The 18,336-nt window shown below is 40.0% G+C and overlaps 2 protein-coding genes across 5 annotated transcripts in view; one reads left to right on the forward strand and one right to left on the reverse strand.

The window, feature by feature from the left end:
• ints12 (integrator complex subunit 12) overlaps window positions 1-2,799 on the reverse strand; it is a 5,394-nt gene extending 2,595 nt beyond the window's left edge. The window contains exons 1-7 of one of the 3 annotated variants that reach the window (XM_010794041.1): window positions 2,715-2,746; window positions 2,510-2,577; window positions 1,706-1,869; window positions 1,423-1,581; window positions 1,116-1,297; window positions 841-1,000; window positions 559-702 (exon numbers count right to left, since the gene is read on the reverse strand). In XM_010794041.1, coding sequence (XP_010792343.1) covers window positions 559-702; window positions 841-1,000; window positions 1,116-1,297; window positions 1,423-1,581; window positions 1,706-1,861 — 801 coding nt within the window. In that variant the 5' untranslated portion in view covers window positions 1,862-1,869; window positions 2,510-2,577; window positions 2,715-2,746. Of the gene's footprint in view, window positions 1-558; window positions 703-840; window positions 1,001-1,115; window positions 1,298-1,422; window positions 1,582-1,705; window positions 1,870-2,509; window positions 2,578-2,599; window positions 2,629-2,714 lie in introns of those variants that run through there. The other 2 variants (XM_010794040.1, XM_010794042.1) reach the window with 2 other exon arrangements.
• A 447-nt stretch (window positions 2,800-3,246) lies between these two features.
• gstcd (glutathione S-transferase, C-terminal domain containing) overlaps window positions 3,247-18,336 on the forward strand; it is a 63,185-nt gene continuing 48,095 nt past the window's right edge. For both annotated transcript variants that reach the window (XR_800518.1, XM_010794043.1), the window contains exons 1-5: window positions 3,247-3,318; window positions 4,419-4,828; window positions 6,866-7,318; window positions 10,506-10,775; window positions 14,550-14,643. Coding sequence is in view for 1 of the 2 variants with exons in the window: in XM_010794043.1 (XP_010792345.1) it covers window positions 4,430-4,828; window positions 6,866-7,318; window positions 10,506-10,775; window positions 14,550-14,643 (1,216 nt within the window). In the remaining variant the exon portion in view is untranslated. The remainder of the gene's footprint in view (window positions 3,319-4,418; window positions 4,829-6,865; window positions 7,319-10,505; window positions 10,776-14,549; window positions 14,644-18,336) is intronic.

Below are 18,336 nucleotides of genomic sequence, written 5' to 3' on the forward strand. Positions count from 1 at the left end.
CTGTAAAAAGCACGACCAATCATCTGAGCCGGCCCGGCTAAAATAACTGGATGGCCTTCCTGCCTGTCAGCCTTCCATCTGTGTACAAACTTATCTCGTGCCCTCATTGGTCATGTGCTCGTTCGTGTGTGTTGGAGGAGGGGCTCTGTAAGGAAGTGGCAGATTTGTTCCGGCTGTGTATTTTCAAATTCTAGCGCACTCGAGCTGGTTTCTCCAGAATGACCTACCCCACCTTTAAGATGATACCAAAATTACAGAAGTCAAACACTAAAAAAATATATTATATATTAAAAGATGAAAGCACTCAATAAAGCCTTTGGGCCCGTGGGAATACTTGAAATATCTAAAATAAGGTAAGGAAATCTTTTATATTAACCATAGGTCATTTACCACTTTGAGGGATATACCAACTTAATTGATTAAAGATGGAGCTTTGATATATCGTCTACTACTAGGTTACCAAGAAATACGTGTAGGGCCACCGTGAAAAAGGAGCCTTGCTTGACTAGTTGATGGATCAAAAAAGGCCGTAATCAGTGATAATTATTGAACCCACACCTTCACTTCGGTTCTTTTGAAGGCCTGGAAGGAGCTGGCTGTGTCCGGCTTGGCTTTAAGCTCCGTCTTTTTCACCAGTGTGTCTTTTACAACGGGCGCTGAGGATGCAGATGCAGGGGACGGCTTCTGAGCCGGCTTTGATGCCTAGTGGACAAACAAATACAGCTTGTTATAAACGGAAGACAAACCTATTCAGAAATTACTAATATGATTGTGCACCGATTAGTCACATCAAAAAGCACATTATGAGGTAGACGACAAAATATTATTTATGTTCCTTACCATACGCTTCATCTGCCTGGTGCAGCGGGCACAATACCACACGAGCCGTGGATCGTTCACTTCCTTGTCGGTCACTTGGGGCTTGTGACAGTCCTGGTGGTACAGGTTATGGCACTCCTGGCACTCCACCAACTGGTTTCCCATGGTCACTGTCATTTGCCTTTTGTATTTAAATGTGTATTGAACAGCATGTTATTACAGAGGTTTAACTGTCCATGCTGAAAGATCAATTTACAACACTGCAATTATTGTATTTGCTAATAATTAAGATGTACCTGCAAACCACACACGCCAGACCCATCTCCATGGCAAAGTCATCGGCATTGGTCTCATCGTAGTCGTTTATGTTTGGCAGAAGGTCTTTGCTGGTTTGAACGGTAATTGGAGAAGAGCGATTCTCCTGTTTCTCCAATCGAGGCTTTTTCGGAGGGTCCACTTCCGCCAATTCAACCCTGACCTGTTTGTCAGTCAGACAAAAAGAGGGATCAGTGCCATACGTAATGAAAACATCATGGCCTTGTAGCCACCTTGTGTATTATTATACTGTGGAATTGGGCATGCTTGTCTTTATTTATTCCATACCTTCTCAGCAGGTCTCTTCTCTGCCTCCTTCTTGCTCTTTTCGGAGCTGGATTTGCTACTGCTACTGCTGCTGCTGGAGGACGAAGAGCTGGAGGAGGACTTGGAGTCCTGTTTACTTAAGCTCAGTTTTGACACAGACCCCTTGGACACTTCTATATCCTGGGGACACAACATGAGAATACAGAATGGTTAGCATTCCGTTTGATAAAATATATACCAAATCAATTCGAAGAGAAATGAACAATATCAACATATCATGATAAAAACAAAATGAAATCCTTACCTTTTGTAATGAACGGTAAGATGAGTCACTTCCTCTTGAAAGGGATTCATCAAGTAAAGCTTTGAGTTTCTCAACGGAGTCTTTACTCTTGGAGTGCAGGTAGCCGAGTCCCTTTAGGAAGATGGGATCCAGCTCCAGACTGACCGGGCCAGCCATAGTCAGAACTGTGAAATATAAAATAATATCAGTTGTTTAGGGTTAAGCAATCTATTTATCAATACCATTGCTGAGGAAGATAAGTAAGGTCACACAAATGACAGATTTCTGAAATATAAAAAGACAGAACAAAAGCTGTAGCTGCCATTTAGGTATTGCAGTGTTAGCTTGGACTGACACTTAACCTGGCTGAGAGCTTCAGGATTATTAACTTTCAAAAAGCAACAACATATTGATTCAAAGAACAAAATTGATTTTAAAGAGACAGTCTTTACAACACAGCACCACAGTGTAAACAAAAGGCTTCTTACATAGACAGCCTCCTAATTGGAATTACTTAAAGAGCCTGTTACAGCATCCCAACAACTGTTGTGCATGGTTAAAATACGTGTTAGTAAATGTCTCTGTTTCTTCAGTGTAGCCTCACCCAACCTAGTCTGTGTCATGTCATGTAACCACTGTTTTTGTAGTTGGGATATGTACACGCATGACCATAATTACTTATAATGATTATCCAAGATTCACAGATCTAAACTGAAATCAGAGGAGATGAGGGTAGAAAGAGGGAAAGGCCACAGTGAGCCCTGAAGAGATGGATAAACAGGGTTGATCAAGATTGTTGTGTTCACTATGATGTTTAAATAACACCTTTGTGATGCACTGTGTTGTCGGATCTAACCAGAACCAATAGGTTGACATCACATGTATTTATTGTCCTGAATAAAAGAAAAAACAAACCTTGAAATTGTGTACATTTGGTTAAACGCAGACCACAGGAGATAAAGTTACCCTCCCCGTCAGATGTCAGTTATAAAACCAAATACACGTTATACTTTAAATTAAATTACGTTACCTCAGTCTGCTCCTTTTACCCGATATTTTATTGTTAATGAGCAACTGACGTTAACGGTTGGGCAACACTTCCTACATGAGAAACAGCCGGGGCGGGCGCAACCGCCTAATATGTCCGGAATCAACAGGATGGGAACCTTACCTGGAGACAAAAGTTATCTAACTTTACGCTCTACGTGCTATATGCAATAGTGTATGTATGAAGAGAACAATTCATGTAGCTGACATATTTCTTCTTTCTTATTTAATATAGCGCGTTGATTGGTACATATCGGGAAGAAGCCGGGACGGGCGCAACTGCTAAATATGTCCGGAATCTACTGGCGCGGAACCTAGCTTTAAACTCCTTAAAACAAGTGATATAACTTTACACTCTACGTGCTATGTGTAATAATAAACCATGCATATACTAAACTATTTCAATATGGCGTTTTGATTGGTATGTATACGTTAATTAGTATTAATTCGTAAGTTCCGACAGCAGACAGGTGAAGGCGCTGTGGTGCTATCCTAGCTTTAGTTTAAGGAAAGAAGAAGCACACCACAGGAAGTAAAAATATCAACGTGCTTTTATTTTGATATCCGAATTTTTTGCTGAAGCTGTTGTAAGTATCTCTTAATGACATTTGTTATGCCGTATGAATCGATAAACGGTATTTCCGCTAACATGTTCTTGCTGCCATTGTTACTAATTGTCAGAGGAGGTTTAATTAACTTTGAAGAATAATTAACTCCTCCAGGCTGCATGTGCACTCAGATTTGGTCAAAATGTAACAAATGCATACCTCTTTACAATGTTATATTAGATTGTTGCTGTTTTACAAACATCAATTGTCTTGTGGGTAATGCATACAATACAAGCATTAACATCCAATTATTGTATATATTAGCAGGCAGTCCATGCCCCGGAGGGACGTGACTAAGATAGCTTGTAAAAACTGTGAACCCCCATCTCCTCCTCTCCACTCATTCCAGCAACTACACACTAACCAAATGTCTAACACAAGACGCAGGACAAAATCAGCAAGAGATAAAGATACAGACATCTTTAACAGAACATAACAATTATAACTAAGGAGGGTCACTATTAGTGTTGTAAAACTGAAAAGTGTTTGCTGTCCTGGCTCAGAAATGGTTGTACCATTGATATCATGAATGTATAAGATATCAGGACGGCAGAGAGTTTACTCATCTTCTGTCACAGATTTAAAAAAAACAACCCATTTTCTACTGCAAATTGGCCAATATAAAAAAACTAATTATTTCTCTATGCAGCATTCAGAAAAGTTTGGCTTTTTTTAATGCCAAGCAGCAGCACTTATAAATGTTTGGCTTATTGAAAACTGATGATCTTGCAGAACGTTTGCTCTTTTAAGTTCGTATCTTCGTGGTTAATTTAATTTATTGTATGTTGCTTTGGATTAAAGTGTCAGCTAAATGAAATGAGATGTACTAACCTTTCTGAACCACTTAATGAACCATTCCTGTTGTATCGACTGGAATCTATACAAGGCTTGAGATTTTATAAATGGCATCTTTGGGTAAAATGGTACAAGCCTTGATAAGTGCTCCATAGATAACCTTCTGGATTTTTTTGTCCCATGCTCAGAAGCCTCAAGACAGCATGTCAAATCACTATCTGTAGCTTGAAAAGCACATTTGCAAAGCCACTAACCCATACTGTTCCCTCTTTTTGACTCCACAGTACTATTTACCATGAAGCACACAGAGGCCCTTTATCTAGAAGTTTCGTGCCAAAATGAAGAGCCATGTCTTCCTTTACACACCTCCATCACCCTGTTTCTCCTGTCTTACTGCGAGTGCAAGTCTTTCAAAGTCTTCCTGGTCTTCACTCAACCCGAAAGCTCCCAGTCCCTGAAGAGTCGGCTGCCAGAGGGTTTGGACGTGTCTCACATTCAAAGAGAGGACTTGCCCCTGTTGGTGAGGGGCTGCCGTCTGCCTGCTGCTCTGGATGAATCCGGGATGCTCTGCAAGGCCGGGCTGGCGGTGGTTCTGAGGCACATCATCAACAACACACTGGAGGCGGACCCTTCCAGAAAGGATGTGTTGGCTCTGCTGGGATTCAAGAAGACCTGTCTGAAGGCTTGTGCTGAGGTGAGAGGCGAGCAGGGACACACATGACCTAAACACAAGTCCATAACATCGGTTTACACTTAGCATGGGTCATAGTAGGGATTCCAGCAAAACCTGACCTACTTTATTGAGAAGGTAGCTTTAAACTACTAGCTTTGTAACTAAAGCAACAGGTCAGTTTATTGTGAGACTGACCTATGCATTACATGACCCTTTTAAACTGAACAACACTCACTCAATGTCTGCAGGGGTACAGCAACATCATGACAACACTACTGCTGACTCCAGATTTCATTTATGTATTTATTTAAACAAGGACCATGCATACAAATACATTAATCTCAGAAAAGAGAAGAGATTATTTATGTCCAGAATTGGTCACACATTGATTGATTCAAATTGAACAAAGGTTCTAAGGCAGGGGTCGGCAACCGTTCTGATATGAAGTGCCATTTAAAAAAAAAATTGTTATCAGCGTGTCAACGATCGAGAATTATCAACGGGGGNTAATAAGGACGATCATCCGTTCTGTGATTCTCCAGAGCACACATGTTATGATATTAGGGTCATGCAGAGTGAGATGAGATCGCTGTCCCTTTAAGAGAGAGAGAGAGGGGTGTGGCTTGTGCATGTGTGTTTGTGGATGGTAGAGCGACAGTGAGGGAACGTGTGTATGTTTCTGGAAGTGAAACGAGGAAGCAGAAAAACAGAGGTCTGTGATGTATTTTGTGAAACAGAAGAACAGCTAAATAAATGCAACGGCCTCCCAAGTAGAGCTCGCCTCTCTCCAGTCATTTAAGCTAAAGTGGGTTATTGAACCTGAAGCTTGTTCCTTCTGCCCTCCTCGACTACGGTCTGGGAGCCGACAGGAAAGTTCCACACACAGATGGCCAGTCCGCCCCTTTGTAGCATATTATTTCGATGAGAGATGAGCAGATCGCCACTGGGCTTTCAACTAAATACACAGCCACGCAAAAACTGCGGCATTTGTACAGCTCCTTATGGGTACTGCAATTTGTGAAGTGCTTTCCTTTGTGGTGAAACGATCAGCACTGCACCACAGAGGAAAGCGGCAGAAAGTCAAGAGATAAAGAGAGCGGGGCTGCGTTGCGTGCATGGCTTCCTTCTGCAGGTAACGGGGAGACGCTCTGGCGGCGGTCTCGTTCAGGATCCGAAAATCCAATTTAAATATTTTGCACACTTATTCCACTTATTCCTAGTGTGCCACTGGTTACGGTGCCGTGTGCCAATGGTTTTTGACAGGATAGTCTAATTACCACTAACCTAGTTCTATGTGTTACAAAAATCCCTAGAAAGTATCTTACAATTCATCAGAACTTGGTTCTCATCATGAGACTAAGACTGCCTTAATTTCTTTAAATTAGATTTGTATTTATGTCTTTTTTAAAAGGGAGATCTTGCCAAGAATAGCAGCAATTTATTATTTCTCAATGTATTGCTAGTTTATTTTAGTTTTCTAGTCAGTGCACCGTAGTTCATTTGAACATGCAACATGGAAAAATGTGTCAACAGGCAAAAATACATCGCAACATGGAGAATACTTTAGGATGTAAATGTAAAACCTATGAATAATTAGTTGGGTTTCATTGGGGAAGACCCTATTAAGAGTGCCTTCAACTGCTTATAAACCCACATGTGAAACATATATCAATTAATAATTTTCTCATTACTTTTCCCAGCATTTACTTGTATCGGGTAACACATTATAAAAGTTATTCAACAGATCATTCAGAGGAGATGATTTAGCCTTTTTAAAAACTATATTACGACTGCTTGTTGTTCAGTGACTGTTAAATGTATTATATTAGCAGTTTGGAGTCTAAATTAACTTTTATTTTACTGTAGTAGAACACACAGAACATGATTTGGGTCTATTTGATTTATTTCACTTTCAGCATGTTGATTAGGGTCTGGGTTACTGTCAGCAGCTTTCTACTTTTGATGGACAACAGTATAACATGTCACAATAAAAAACAGTTTTTTTTTGTGCTCTTTTTTTTTTTACCTTAAAACATATTTTCTTTCCTGCCTTTAAAGGTGAGCAAGTGGACCAGACTGTGTGAAATTGGCATTCCCTCAGCTGTTGAAGAACACCTCAAAGACCCCACAAATCAATCGGAGCAGCTGCCTCCCTCCATCCTCACCCTGGAGCGAAGGCTGCCAGCGCCTGTCAAGGTCCACAATGATGACAAGATACGGAGGCAGAAGCTCCAAGAGCAGAAAAGGAATGAGAAGAACGAGTCCCCTGCAGGGAACTCAAACTCTGAGTCCGAGCCGGTCCAACCCCCTCAGGTCGGAGATGAACTTGAGCTCAGAGCAGCTTTGGCCAAACTGTCAGTGGATTCAGTTCCCACGGCGACCACCAGAGAGAGCTGTGAGATCAGGAAAGTGAAGACCCCACAACTGCCTCTGCTGCACCATGTGTTTGCTGAAGGACTGTACTTCACTCTGACGGATGTGGTGCTGCTGCCATGCATCCATCAATACCTGGTAAGGGCCTTGGGGTTTATGATTCATGGTGTTGTCAGTATTGAATCTTTTTGGTTAAGAACCTTGCTCCTTTTTTTGCCTCGAGTATCGCAATATTTACATTCTTAAATCCACGCGTCAAATGCCCTTTTAATGTTAGTTAAAATAGCTATATCTTTTGTATTATTATTCTTCCACTTTCAATGCACTGACACCCTGTGAACTTTATAACTTTTACTGTAAGCAAAATACAATTATTGTGCCGTGGGCATTCAAATGTAGCCATGCAAGGAGTTGTCTTTCAAACACAGTAGCACACATGACTGACATTTCATTTCACCCCATAAATAAATATATCGTGACATTCAGGCTACCCTTATGTGTGTTTACTGACTTATTAAAGCCTTTATTATGATGATTGGCAGAATTATGCACGACTTTACACTCGGGTCAGGGTGAGCAGGCAGTGCACCCAAATGTTTTCAGATCCATCCAGGCAGAAACTTGAGTGAAGAAGACTCGCTGCTTCACACTTGGCACAGGTTGAGCTCTCAAAGGTGGTCCACAGAGACACCTGGCACACAGTGATAACAGTGAAGGGAGGCTTTCTATTTATATGCAGCAGGTTGATAATGCATTTCCATGACTTTCCTTTGGGTACCTTTTTTTGTTTAGGTAGGTGAACTTAGAGTGATAAATTAAATAAAAATACTGCAAGCTTCAAAAAAATCATTTTCTGTTTATTCATCACACAAAATAATGGCATATTTTACAAGTTGGCAGGACTAATTTAATAAAAATCCGAATTGGGATTATTGCCAAGGAGATTTCACATGCAAGGAATTTGCTTTCGTGAACAGGGATGCATAAATACACAGTGAGATAACAACATGTTTTATGGGGCAAACTATAGAAGTATTATGAAAACTATAGTTTTATCAAAACTATTATGCATATCTTTATTATGATTTAAAAAAAAAAAAAATTCTATAAATATCAGAGTTCTTACGGTCATTAAAATCCTGGAAAAGTCATGGAAATTCAAAATGCTAATTCCAGGCCCTGGAAAAGTTATGGAAAACAATATTTTTCCCAACATTTTGGAAAAGTCATGGAAATGTAACAAAAATTGCATCAAATATAATTTATATTTTAGCTAATCGCCGAAATAGCAATACTATAATGATAATAAATCGTAAAACTGTATCGTATAGTAATGAAACATAAAATGGCATTTAACTGACGGTATTTTGCTGGTGAGAGATTTGAGTTGCTTTAGCCTGTAGAAGCTAGTATGCCTACTATTGGATTTGNCTTAGTTATTTCAATATACTGACAAAACACAGACAGTTATGAAACAGACTAACTTTGGCAACAGTTACAGTTAGCCAACTTCATAATCAACGCCAACATGCGCTCCGGTCTCAGCTGTGTGCGTCACTTTTTAGTGTCCCCTGGTTTCCGTTGTGTTTTTAACTTCTTGCACTGTATTTGCAGCATTTGGTTTATGCCAAAACATTTTTTTTTAAACCTTGCGCACGTTTCGTCAAGTTGTTGAATGTTTTATTAATGCTGTGCATGTGTTGTCAAGCTGGTTAAGATTTTTCTTCATTGGCATGTGTTTGGGAACATTAGTGTTTTTATTTTTGCAATGTTTCTAAAAGGGCAGCGTAGCAGTACTGTAGCACGTATGCACGGCTCGGCCACCGTATAAAGCGATGCAGGGGAGGAGGAAGGACCTGACAATATGTGCTTCCAAATGTGTATTCCCATACTTAATAATAGGGATGTCCCGATCGCCTTTTTTTGCTCCCGATCCGATTCCGATCATTTGATTTTGACAATTTGCCGATACCGATTTTTCCCGATCCGATCTTTATGCAATGCATTAAGAGAAAAAAAAGAAAAAAAGCATTCAAGTTGTCCCTTAAGGTTATTTTTTAATTTAAATTGGATATTCTATCCAACATGGATATAGCTTCTTTTTTTCACAGCAGCATTGGATCAGTTCAGTTGTGCAGCATTGGATCAAAACTAAATAAAGCTTATCAGTACTCGTTAGCTTGCTGCTACAATTAGACACTGCGCCCACTCTGCTGCCAGATTTGAGAGAAATAAGCAACCAGGTCTATGAAAACAAGCCCCAAAGAAGCAACACATACATGATGTTGTGTAATTTGAAACCAAAACTAAGGCCTCAGGATGACTTTAAGACTTGAACATGGTCATTTTTGTTTTGTAACATTGAATACAAAATTTAAAAAAAAGTATTTAAAAAAAAAAAAACCCGATCCCCGATTTTTTTCCTCCCGATTCCGATCTTTTGAAAATCACGTGATCGGCTCCGATCCCCGATCACGTGATCGGATCGGGACATCTCTAATATATACTGTAAGTAATTTTTTTTTTCTTTGTGTTTATTCATGTGCAATTACTTTTTACATGCTTGCTGTAATGAAAAAGTATACAGATTTAGAATTGAAAAAGTATATTTAATATAAAAATGTTTTTAAAAGTCCAAAATGTTTCTCGAAATGTATAAAAATGGATATGAAAAATCCCTATAAACATTTTTAAATCAAAGTGGAGGAGCTTCACAGGTTTTAAAAAGTGTAGGTATAGTGGAAATTATTCTCTGCAGCAGCAACCATGGAGTGTCACAGCTATTTTGTGAAACGTATATCGTTATTGATCAGGAATGCTGCACTGTCAGGCCCTTCAGTGGGTCTCAACCTCCATTTCACCCTTCAGCCGCCCTCAAACTGTTCCTCGACTGTGGGAATGAACTAAAGTTCTCACAATGAGGCTTTTAGTAGTCAGCTGTGCTTCACTGGTTTCCAGTTTCACACTCAGCCTAGCGTGTCTCCTCTCAGCGGCCATCACTGTCCACGATACACGACGGACGCTTTCCACTGCAGCCACAGCGGCCTCTCCCTCTACGTTCCTCTTTCTCTTCCTTCTGTCTTCCACACACAGTTGCCCACAGTGACAGGCGCCTCTGATCAGGTCTCTGTTTGTGTCTTTACCCTCCCCACCTGCCAACGCTGCTTTAAGTGTTTTGACTGCCGGCCCCTTGTGTCCTCCCGTCCCCCATCTGTGATGAGTGAATTCTGGTGGAACCTGGCATAACGCTCCACAGGAGATGACATGTGAGACGAGTCACTTAATCAATATCTCCTTGTTTTCTTTCTTTTATGGTCTCTGATAGAGTTCTCTCCAAGCCCACGCTGCGAGCCTCCTGCATCAGATCCCCCACCTGCTGCGATGGTACAGCCGTGTTCAGGAGGTACCCGGGGTCCTTCGCGCGGCAAAGGCCTGTGGGATTGCTTTTTGCACCCCCCAGGTTCCCACGTCCAGCGCCCCAGGGCCTTCAGCAGAGAGCAACCCTCCGAGCCTATTGGACCAGGAAGAAGATCAGGAGAAGACCAAGCAGCCTCCCTTCATCGGTGGCCCCAGACCCACCATGACTAAACTCAAAGTAAAGAATTACAATTTGTTACTTATTCCTTATCGTGTTTTACCTGCCTGGTCATTTACTCACACACTTCTGTTGGTTTGAAGATGTCTCCCAGGTGTTCCTCTTCACCACCTGGTTGTTAACTATTATCGCTGTCACGTCATGTGCCCATTTTCTGCTGATTGTGCCTTCAAGAGAGTAGCTCTTAGTTAGTGTTTCTGCTTTTGGCATTCCTTCTCAATTGTCCATTTCTTCCTCTTTCTGTCAGTGCTTAAGTGCTTCGAGTCTCAAAATTAACATTTTAAGTGTTTGGCTGCTTGTCTGTTAACTTGGTTTTCTTCTCACAGGGCTTGTTTTTAATGTGTTGATCAGTAAAGACAACCAAAGCAACCCGTCTTAAAAGAATAATAGAATCTGTTTACATCAACAGTATTGTGCTGCCATTATAAAATGCAGCATTCAGTATTATCAGCACTTTCAGCCTATCCTCATTTCAGGTGCAATAAAACCAATGAATCCAGTCAAACAAAGTTTTATAGCCAGACCCAGTGGTTTTTTAATGGCCCAACTTCTTAGTGTAAAGAGACACAATGGCACACAGTAGTAGCATAACATGTCCAAACTACTAAAATACAGTTCCCTCAGGTAGCATTGGTAAGACATACACACTCAGTCCCACACATTTATAGCGTTCTTAGCTCCACAGCAAACACTGCGCCTGCAACATTTTTTTTTCTGCTAGCTTTTCCAGAAGGAGATAAGCGGGCCCAGCTGTTTTTAAAAGGAGAAAGTCTCCTCAGCCCTGACTAACCTCTCACTACTAAGCCTTCAAACTGTTCTCTTGGCTTTGTCACAATGCTCTCTCAGCAGAGATATGTCTGCGATTTCCTGCCGGCAAAGTGTCTACAACAACATGACTTTTAAGTGGCGGGAAGAGATGACGAAGAGAAAGCAGTATTTGGAGAGTTTGAGTGAGGAGCTGGGTGGTCAGGACGGGATGTGCTATGCTACCGGATTAAATTCAGCTAGGCACAGATGTGCACAAATGACAGTTTGCATGGCAGGTTGAAATCAGACATTAAAACGGAAAGGAATGCACACACACACACACACACACACACACACACACACACACACACACACACACACACACACACACACACACACACACACACACACACAATGGCCACCATTCTTTCTTAGCCTAGAGGGATTACAAGGATGGCTGCGTGTCGCCACCATCATGTCTGCACTGCAGCTGTTGTGTTGTCTTGGCCAAGGTGTGTGTGTGTATGTATGTGTGTGTGTGTGTTCACATATGTCATATTTGACTGTGTGCGTCCCGGGGCAAGTACATGGAGACAGAGCGCTCTGCCGTCTCACACCGTGACACGCGATCCTTCACTGCTGCTAACCAGAGGCACCAGGCTCATCCGGCCTCTCTCTCCGAAATATAAATGGCTCGTAAACTCCCCCTCTTTTCTCCCTTCAGTTAACACACGCTGATGCATGCCAGTCAAACGGCCTGCTCAATGAGCTGTGTACACACAACCTGTGATCCGAATGTAAACAAAAGAGTAACCCTGCTACCAAAATTCAAGACCCGAAGGCTTCTGTCACTGACGGTGATTAATGGTTCTTTAAATGCTGTTTGTAACGTTAGACAAAAATTCAATCTGTGAAAGCAGTAAAATACGAGGGTGGTCTAGAGGAAAAGGGATAGTGAGTTAACAGGAGTCCAAATTCAGGGACATCTGGGGTTTTCTGTTGGCAAGTCAAGTCAATTTATATAGCCAACTATCACAAATGTGCCCCCGGCGGCTTTACAATCTGTACAGTTTACGACTCCCTCCGTCTTTTTCGATTTCACTTTCGGATAAACCCCTCAAAACATTTGAATAGGGCAAAAACAATGGAAGAGAACTTGGGGAAGAGCAACTGGGGAGGGATGCCTCTCGATAAAATGAACCCTTATTGATCTCCGTAGTAAAATTCAGGTGTTGAAGCAGCGACAGGAAAATGATTGAAACACAGGATAGGACAGGTAAGAGTTCATACAAGGAAAAATAAAAAATAACAATCACATTTTAGATTCAACTGTTTATATTTATACAACTATAGGTTAGGGCTGTTCGATTATGGCAAAAATCATAATCTCGATTATTTGGGTCAATAATTGATGTCACGATTATTAAAAACGAGTATCCATTTACTTTGAAAACATAAATTTATTGGAGAAATAAATGAACAGTATGTTTTTAACAGTTGATTACCCTGAACTTTAAGTATAATTCAACTGAAAATCCAATTTAAAAAAAAAAAAAAAAAAAAAAAGTAATAATAATTTATTTTTTATTTTATTTCGATTACGTTATTTTCGTAATCTTTGCAAGCCATAATCGTAATTGCGATTAAAATACGATTAATTGAGCAGCTCTACTATAAGTATTTAAATATATAATTGTCTGTATCCTAGTGCAACTCTTAAGTAGGTACACACGGTACAGGTTGTTACGCTTTTAAGTATTTTGTGGGGGTAAAGCCTTGATTGTGGAGCCTAATGGATACTGGTACAAAGCACAGACATACGTGCAATAGATGTGGAGTGTACAGCATAAACCAACATAAATAATTCAGTATATAGACAATCCAAATGCCAAAAAGATACATATGTATTATGAAAATGTGTCCAGGAGGAGGTAAAGCATGAGCCTGAGCCACAGAAGTCCCTCTCTGTCATGCAACATGGAAGGAGGGCAGACTACGCAAACAGACAAGAAGCTACACTGAAGCCCATCATTCACACGGATCGGAGAAACAAACCCGGGGAGGAGCGAAGAGGCACAGTGTTTGCAGAAAGGGGCTCAGCGTAAAGCCAGTGTCCCAGAAACGGGGATTACTGAAAGTCTGTCCCTTGGAAACTTGTGCTGAAACTAACCAGCTGTGTGGCACAATACTCACTGCTTTTAGTCCTCAGTGGGGCATACATTTGGCCATTGTTCGCCATTTCATAATCACTCTACCAGCTTTAAATTTGGCACATTCATATTTGTATTTTGTGTCTCTACTGTCACATGTCTCCGTGCTTTAATGTTCAAAAAGGTCTTAATTTGTCTCATACTGCCTGTGCTGCAGCACCTCTTTTCACCCTCTGTCTGAAACCAGAGCCCTGTCTGCTCTGTTGTGATTGGTCAACCGAGATGTCCCGCCCCTTAGCAAATCACCTACAATGTGTACAAAAACACATTATTTTTTCATCATACTAAATATAATAAAAGATAATGTTGCTGTGCAAATTGTAATTAAATTAACACACAGCAGCCTTACCTGAACTAAAAAGTGCTTTCATTTTAATTAGGGGCTTTATAATCAGATGTAATTATGAAACCCACTGAAGGCCAACAAATATGTTACAAAATGTGTTTTTGTATTATTTTGCTTGCAACAATTAATACTCTACCCGTTTTGTGCCTTTCATAGACTTTGCCTATTCCTATGGTTACGAAAAAGTGCTGTTCTTGTGCACTCTTTGACACCGAAATGTTTTCGATGTTTCTCCAGTAAGAATCTGAAGTGTTCTGGATGTTCAGGAGTTATTGTACTGAAGTGCTGTTATCTTGCGGGGGCATTTCCTCTGCTATAGATTTCTATCGGCATGTGAAGAAGGGATTGTTCAAGAATGATTTCTTTAAATCACTTCATTACAACCATTTGGACCGCAGAACCCCAAGGCTTAAGAGGGGTTTCCATGGTAACATGTTTATATGTGTGTGTGTGTGTGTGTTCCTTCCCTAGGAAAATGGCATTGAGGCCATCTACGCGCCTCATCCCTGCCCTGCCTGGACTCTCCCTTGGGACAGCTTACCAGAAGCCATCAACCCCACTGAAGGTAAAGTCAAATCTCTGTCCCGTTTAGCTTCCTCCATTTTCTTTTTGCCCTTCTGCCCTCACACTCTGTGCACAGTCACACACTGTGCTCAATTATTTTCTTTTTTCTAGTCCCTAACCCTTTCCATCTGCATTAAAACAACGTCCTCTCATCATTTTCTCCCTCCTCCATCTCTTAATCTGTGTGCCTCTACGATACACCTACTCCCTCTTGCCCTCTCCTTATTACTCTGTGAAAGTCATAACAAATGCTGATACTGTAAGAGCGAGGAATGTGTATAAATATTTGCATAAAACCTTCCCTTACTACCGTGGCCTGGTGGTTTTCAGTGGCACCTCAAAAGAGAAAAATAAGAGCCACCGACGCAGAGATTACTGTTGAGCCTCAGCTGGATGTTTTATCCCCACGAAGCTCCCTAATGAATTTTAAAGTGCTTATCTCAGTGTTATCCTGCTTATGTCGCGGGGTGAAAAGTGTGAAATAGGTCTGTGACCAAAACAGCCTCGGCACACACAAACATGCACACACAGAATGCACAAACGCCTGACACGCATGGTGGAACTTGTGCATATGGGTTAGTGGTTACTGATTGCAGTGAGCGCTCTATCTATTAGGCAATGAAGCTCTCTGATTGCTGCCCCAGGGGGCACTGGGGGGGGGGCAGAGAGGAGACTTCTAGATCTCTTTTAATATCTCCTGTATGCATGGTTTTTATTTTATATGAGTATATGCATGAGTTAAAGCTGCAATATTATATTAGTAATATTGCTTTTTAAGAAAATGTAGGGTTTCATACCAGTGGTTTATTGTAACTACATTTACTCAAGTACTGCACTGTACTACTTGAGAGACCTGAATACTTTTCATGCTAACTTACTTGTTACTTACATTTATTGTATAGCTTTAGTAACTAGCTACTTGGCAGATTTAATATGTACTAAACAAATGGAGATGTATAACTATAGGTTAATATTCAGATTAGTATATAAGGTGTGTGGCGCAGTGGGTTAGTGCGTTGGTGTTCGGATTAGGGGAGCACAGGTTCAAACCCCACTGCAGTCAGCATGTCGTTGTGTCCCTGAGCAACACACTTCAAAGTGCTCCTGTGGGGATTGTCCACAGTATTGAGTATGTAAGTCGCTTTGGATAAAAGTGTCTAACACGTTAAGTAATATAATGTATTTCAAACTGAAACATTCAAGTGATGAACACATGGATGCTTTAATAAAGATCATACATACATTTTAATTTATATGATTCTGAAATGGGACATTCTACATAATGAGCACTTTTACTTTACGTACTTTGAGTACATTTTGATTCTAATACTTTGGTACTTTTAATTGAGTACTGTTTTAAGGACTTTTAGTTTACTGCTACGTCTAAGTAGGGCTGCTCAATTAATCATATTTTAATCGCAGTTAGGATTTTGGCTTGCAACGATTATGAAAACAACATAATCGAAATAAAACGATATTTCTTTTATTTCTTTTTTAAATTATTCTTTTTTAAATTATTTTTTGTATTGGTTTTTCAGTTGAACTATATTTAAGGTTCAGGGTAATCAACTGTTAAAAACATAGTTAAAAAATTTTTTTTTCAATAAATGGATGTTTTCAAAAGTAATGGATAATCGTTTTTAATAATCGTGACATCAATTATTGACCCAAATAATCGAGATTATGATTTTTGCCATAATCGCGCAGCCCATCACTAATAATTAACGATTACTTTGACCGATATTGCAATTGTGTACACCATATTGGAGGGATGGATCATTTTGTAATCATAGTGAATTTTCTTTTTTTTAACCATTATGGTAGCATTTATTTTTTGAGGATCTGTATCGAACAAATATGTTTTCTTAAGTCTAGAATATTATTTGTAGGCTGGGGAATCTCAAGAGCACCACAATACTTAATTTGAACACATATTAAAGCCTTTAAACACTTACTGCGATTTGGATATTTGCATAAATCCATATTCCAATTTTTAAAAACATTTTGATTAATTGTGCAGTCCTTTTTGAAACAGACACACAGTTTATACTGAATGAATATTTAAGATGTCTCTCTTTCTCATTTTGCAATGCATTCATTTCTTGCTTCTTGTCATTTTCACTTTCACTTTTCACACTCTCATCCCTTATCCCTCCACTTATCAAAGAACAGAGGAAATTGAAATGGCTTCCTCTCTTTCTGGGTTCTTTTGTTTGTGCGAGCATACACTTATTCACCCTCAAATAATCCTTTGAATGAACTTCAGTATCACGTTGATCTAAACAAGACTTACTGCACAATAAGCAAGCTTTAACTTTCACTGTACAATATTCAACCTTACATTCTGTTCTTTTATATTTTATTGAACTTACATGTACATAGAATCCTGCATTCAAAACCATCGTACTCTCTTTCATTTGCACTATTTTCATTTATTTGTATTTTTGTCTTATGTCCTATATATACAGTCTATGGTCACGACACAATGAAGGGCAGGGAATAATGTACCGGTAAACCTTTTTTTTGTCATTTTTGCAAAAATACAGAACATTCCCTGGTTTCAGCTTCTCAAATTTGAAGATTGTTATGCTTTTCTTTCATTAAATATGAATATATATATACTCAATATCTTTGGTATTTTGACTGTTGGTCACATAAATCAAGTTATCCAAATGTATAATATACATAGTTGTGGTTTCTTTTTGATACTTAAAACCCTGATAATGTATCCCTGAGTAGGTTTTATTGAATTGATTCAAACAAACAACATTCAACACGAATCAATTTATTAATCACTGAGTGTCATTTTTCGCTGGGTGTGTATTCCCCCTTTATCAATCCAGTATGACCTTGAGTCAAACTGTTGTTTTAATGGTTGATTTTTAAATATATGCTCCAATTGGTGTAAAGTCAGCCATATTAGATCAGTGACACTTGTTTAAAACTTTTTTACCGTATCTACATCTGAAAACAATGCTTTTTGTATCATCCGACAATGAGGGAACATGTTGGGCTATAAGCCTCAACAAAGCTACCTGATACTTGGATTCAAAACCTAAATAGTAGTTGTAGTGTATTATAACTTAAAGCTAGCCCTTAAAACCGATACTCACATTTCCAGTACAAAGCGCCGTATTGAAATCCACACAATGAACAACATCATTATCTTTTGACTGCTTTGTACTAGCTGTAATTGCCCCCCTCTTTGCAGCCTAGTCATGTGTTTCCGCGGTACAACTTAATCTGTTTCTATGCTAAGAAACCCCGCTGACATCCCAGCAGAAGTGCTCTTGATGATGTGGGCAGCGTATCTATTCTGAGAGGGAGATAGACTACATTTGAGCCGTCCCATTTTTGTCAGCACTCTGCATGATAAATGGCTCTGTTGATATCTCCTCCTGCAGTATGAGGCTCGCAGGTAGCCCTTCTGCTCCAGCGCTGTGTAATTAAAGAGGGACAGAGACAAAAGGCAGACAATTTGTACTGAACCCCAGCGCGTGGGCTCCCCATCCATCTCTCTTCTGCTTACGCAAATGGCTGCCCACACGTACTACCGGCCAAAGAATTCTCCTTACCTGTGCATAAATATTTCCCTATCTGCAAAATGTACAGCATACCCTCTTCTTTCGAAAGCCGTTTTATTTATAGGTAATGTCTTCCAGTATTCATGTGAGTTCATGTAAAGTTTTCTGGT

This window comes from Notothenia coriiceps, unplaced genomic scaffold (genome assembly GCF_000735185.1).
Source record: "Notothenia coriiceps isolate Sejong01 unplaced genomic scaffold, NC01 NC01_scaffold00037244, whole genome shotgun sequence".
NCBI classification, from domain to species: domain Eukaryota; kingdom Metazoa; phylum Chordata; class Actinopteri; order Perciformes; family Nototheniidae; genus Notothenia; species Notothenia coriiceps.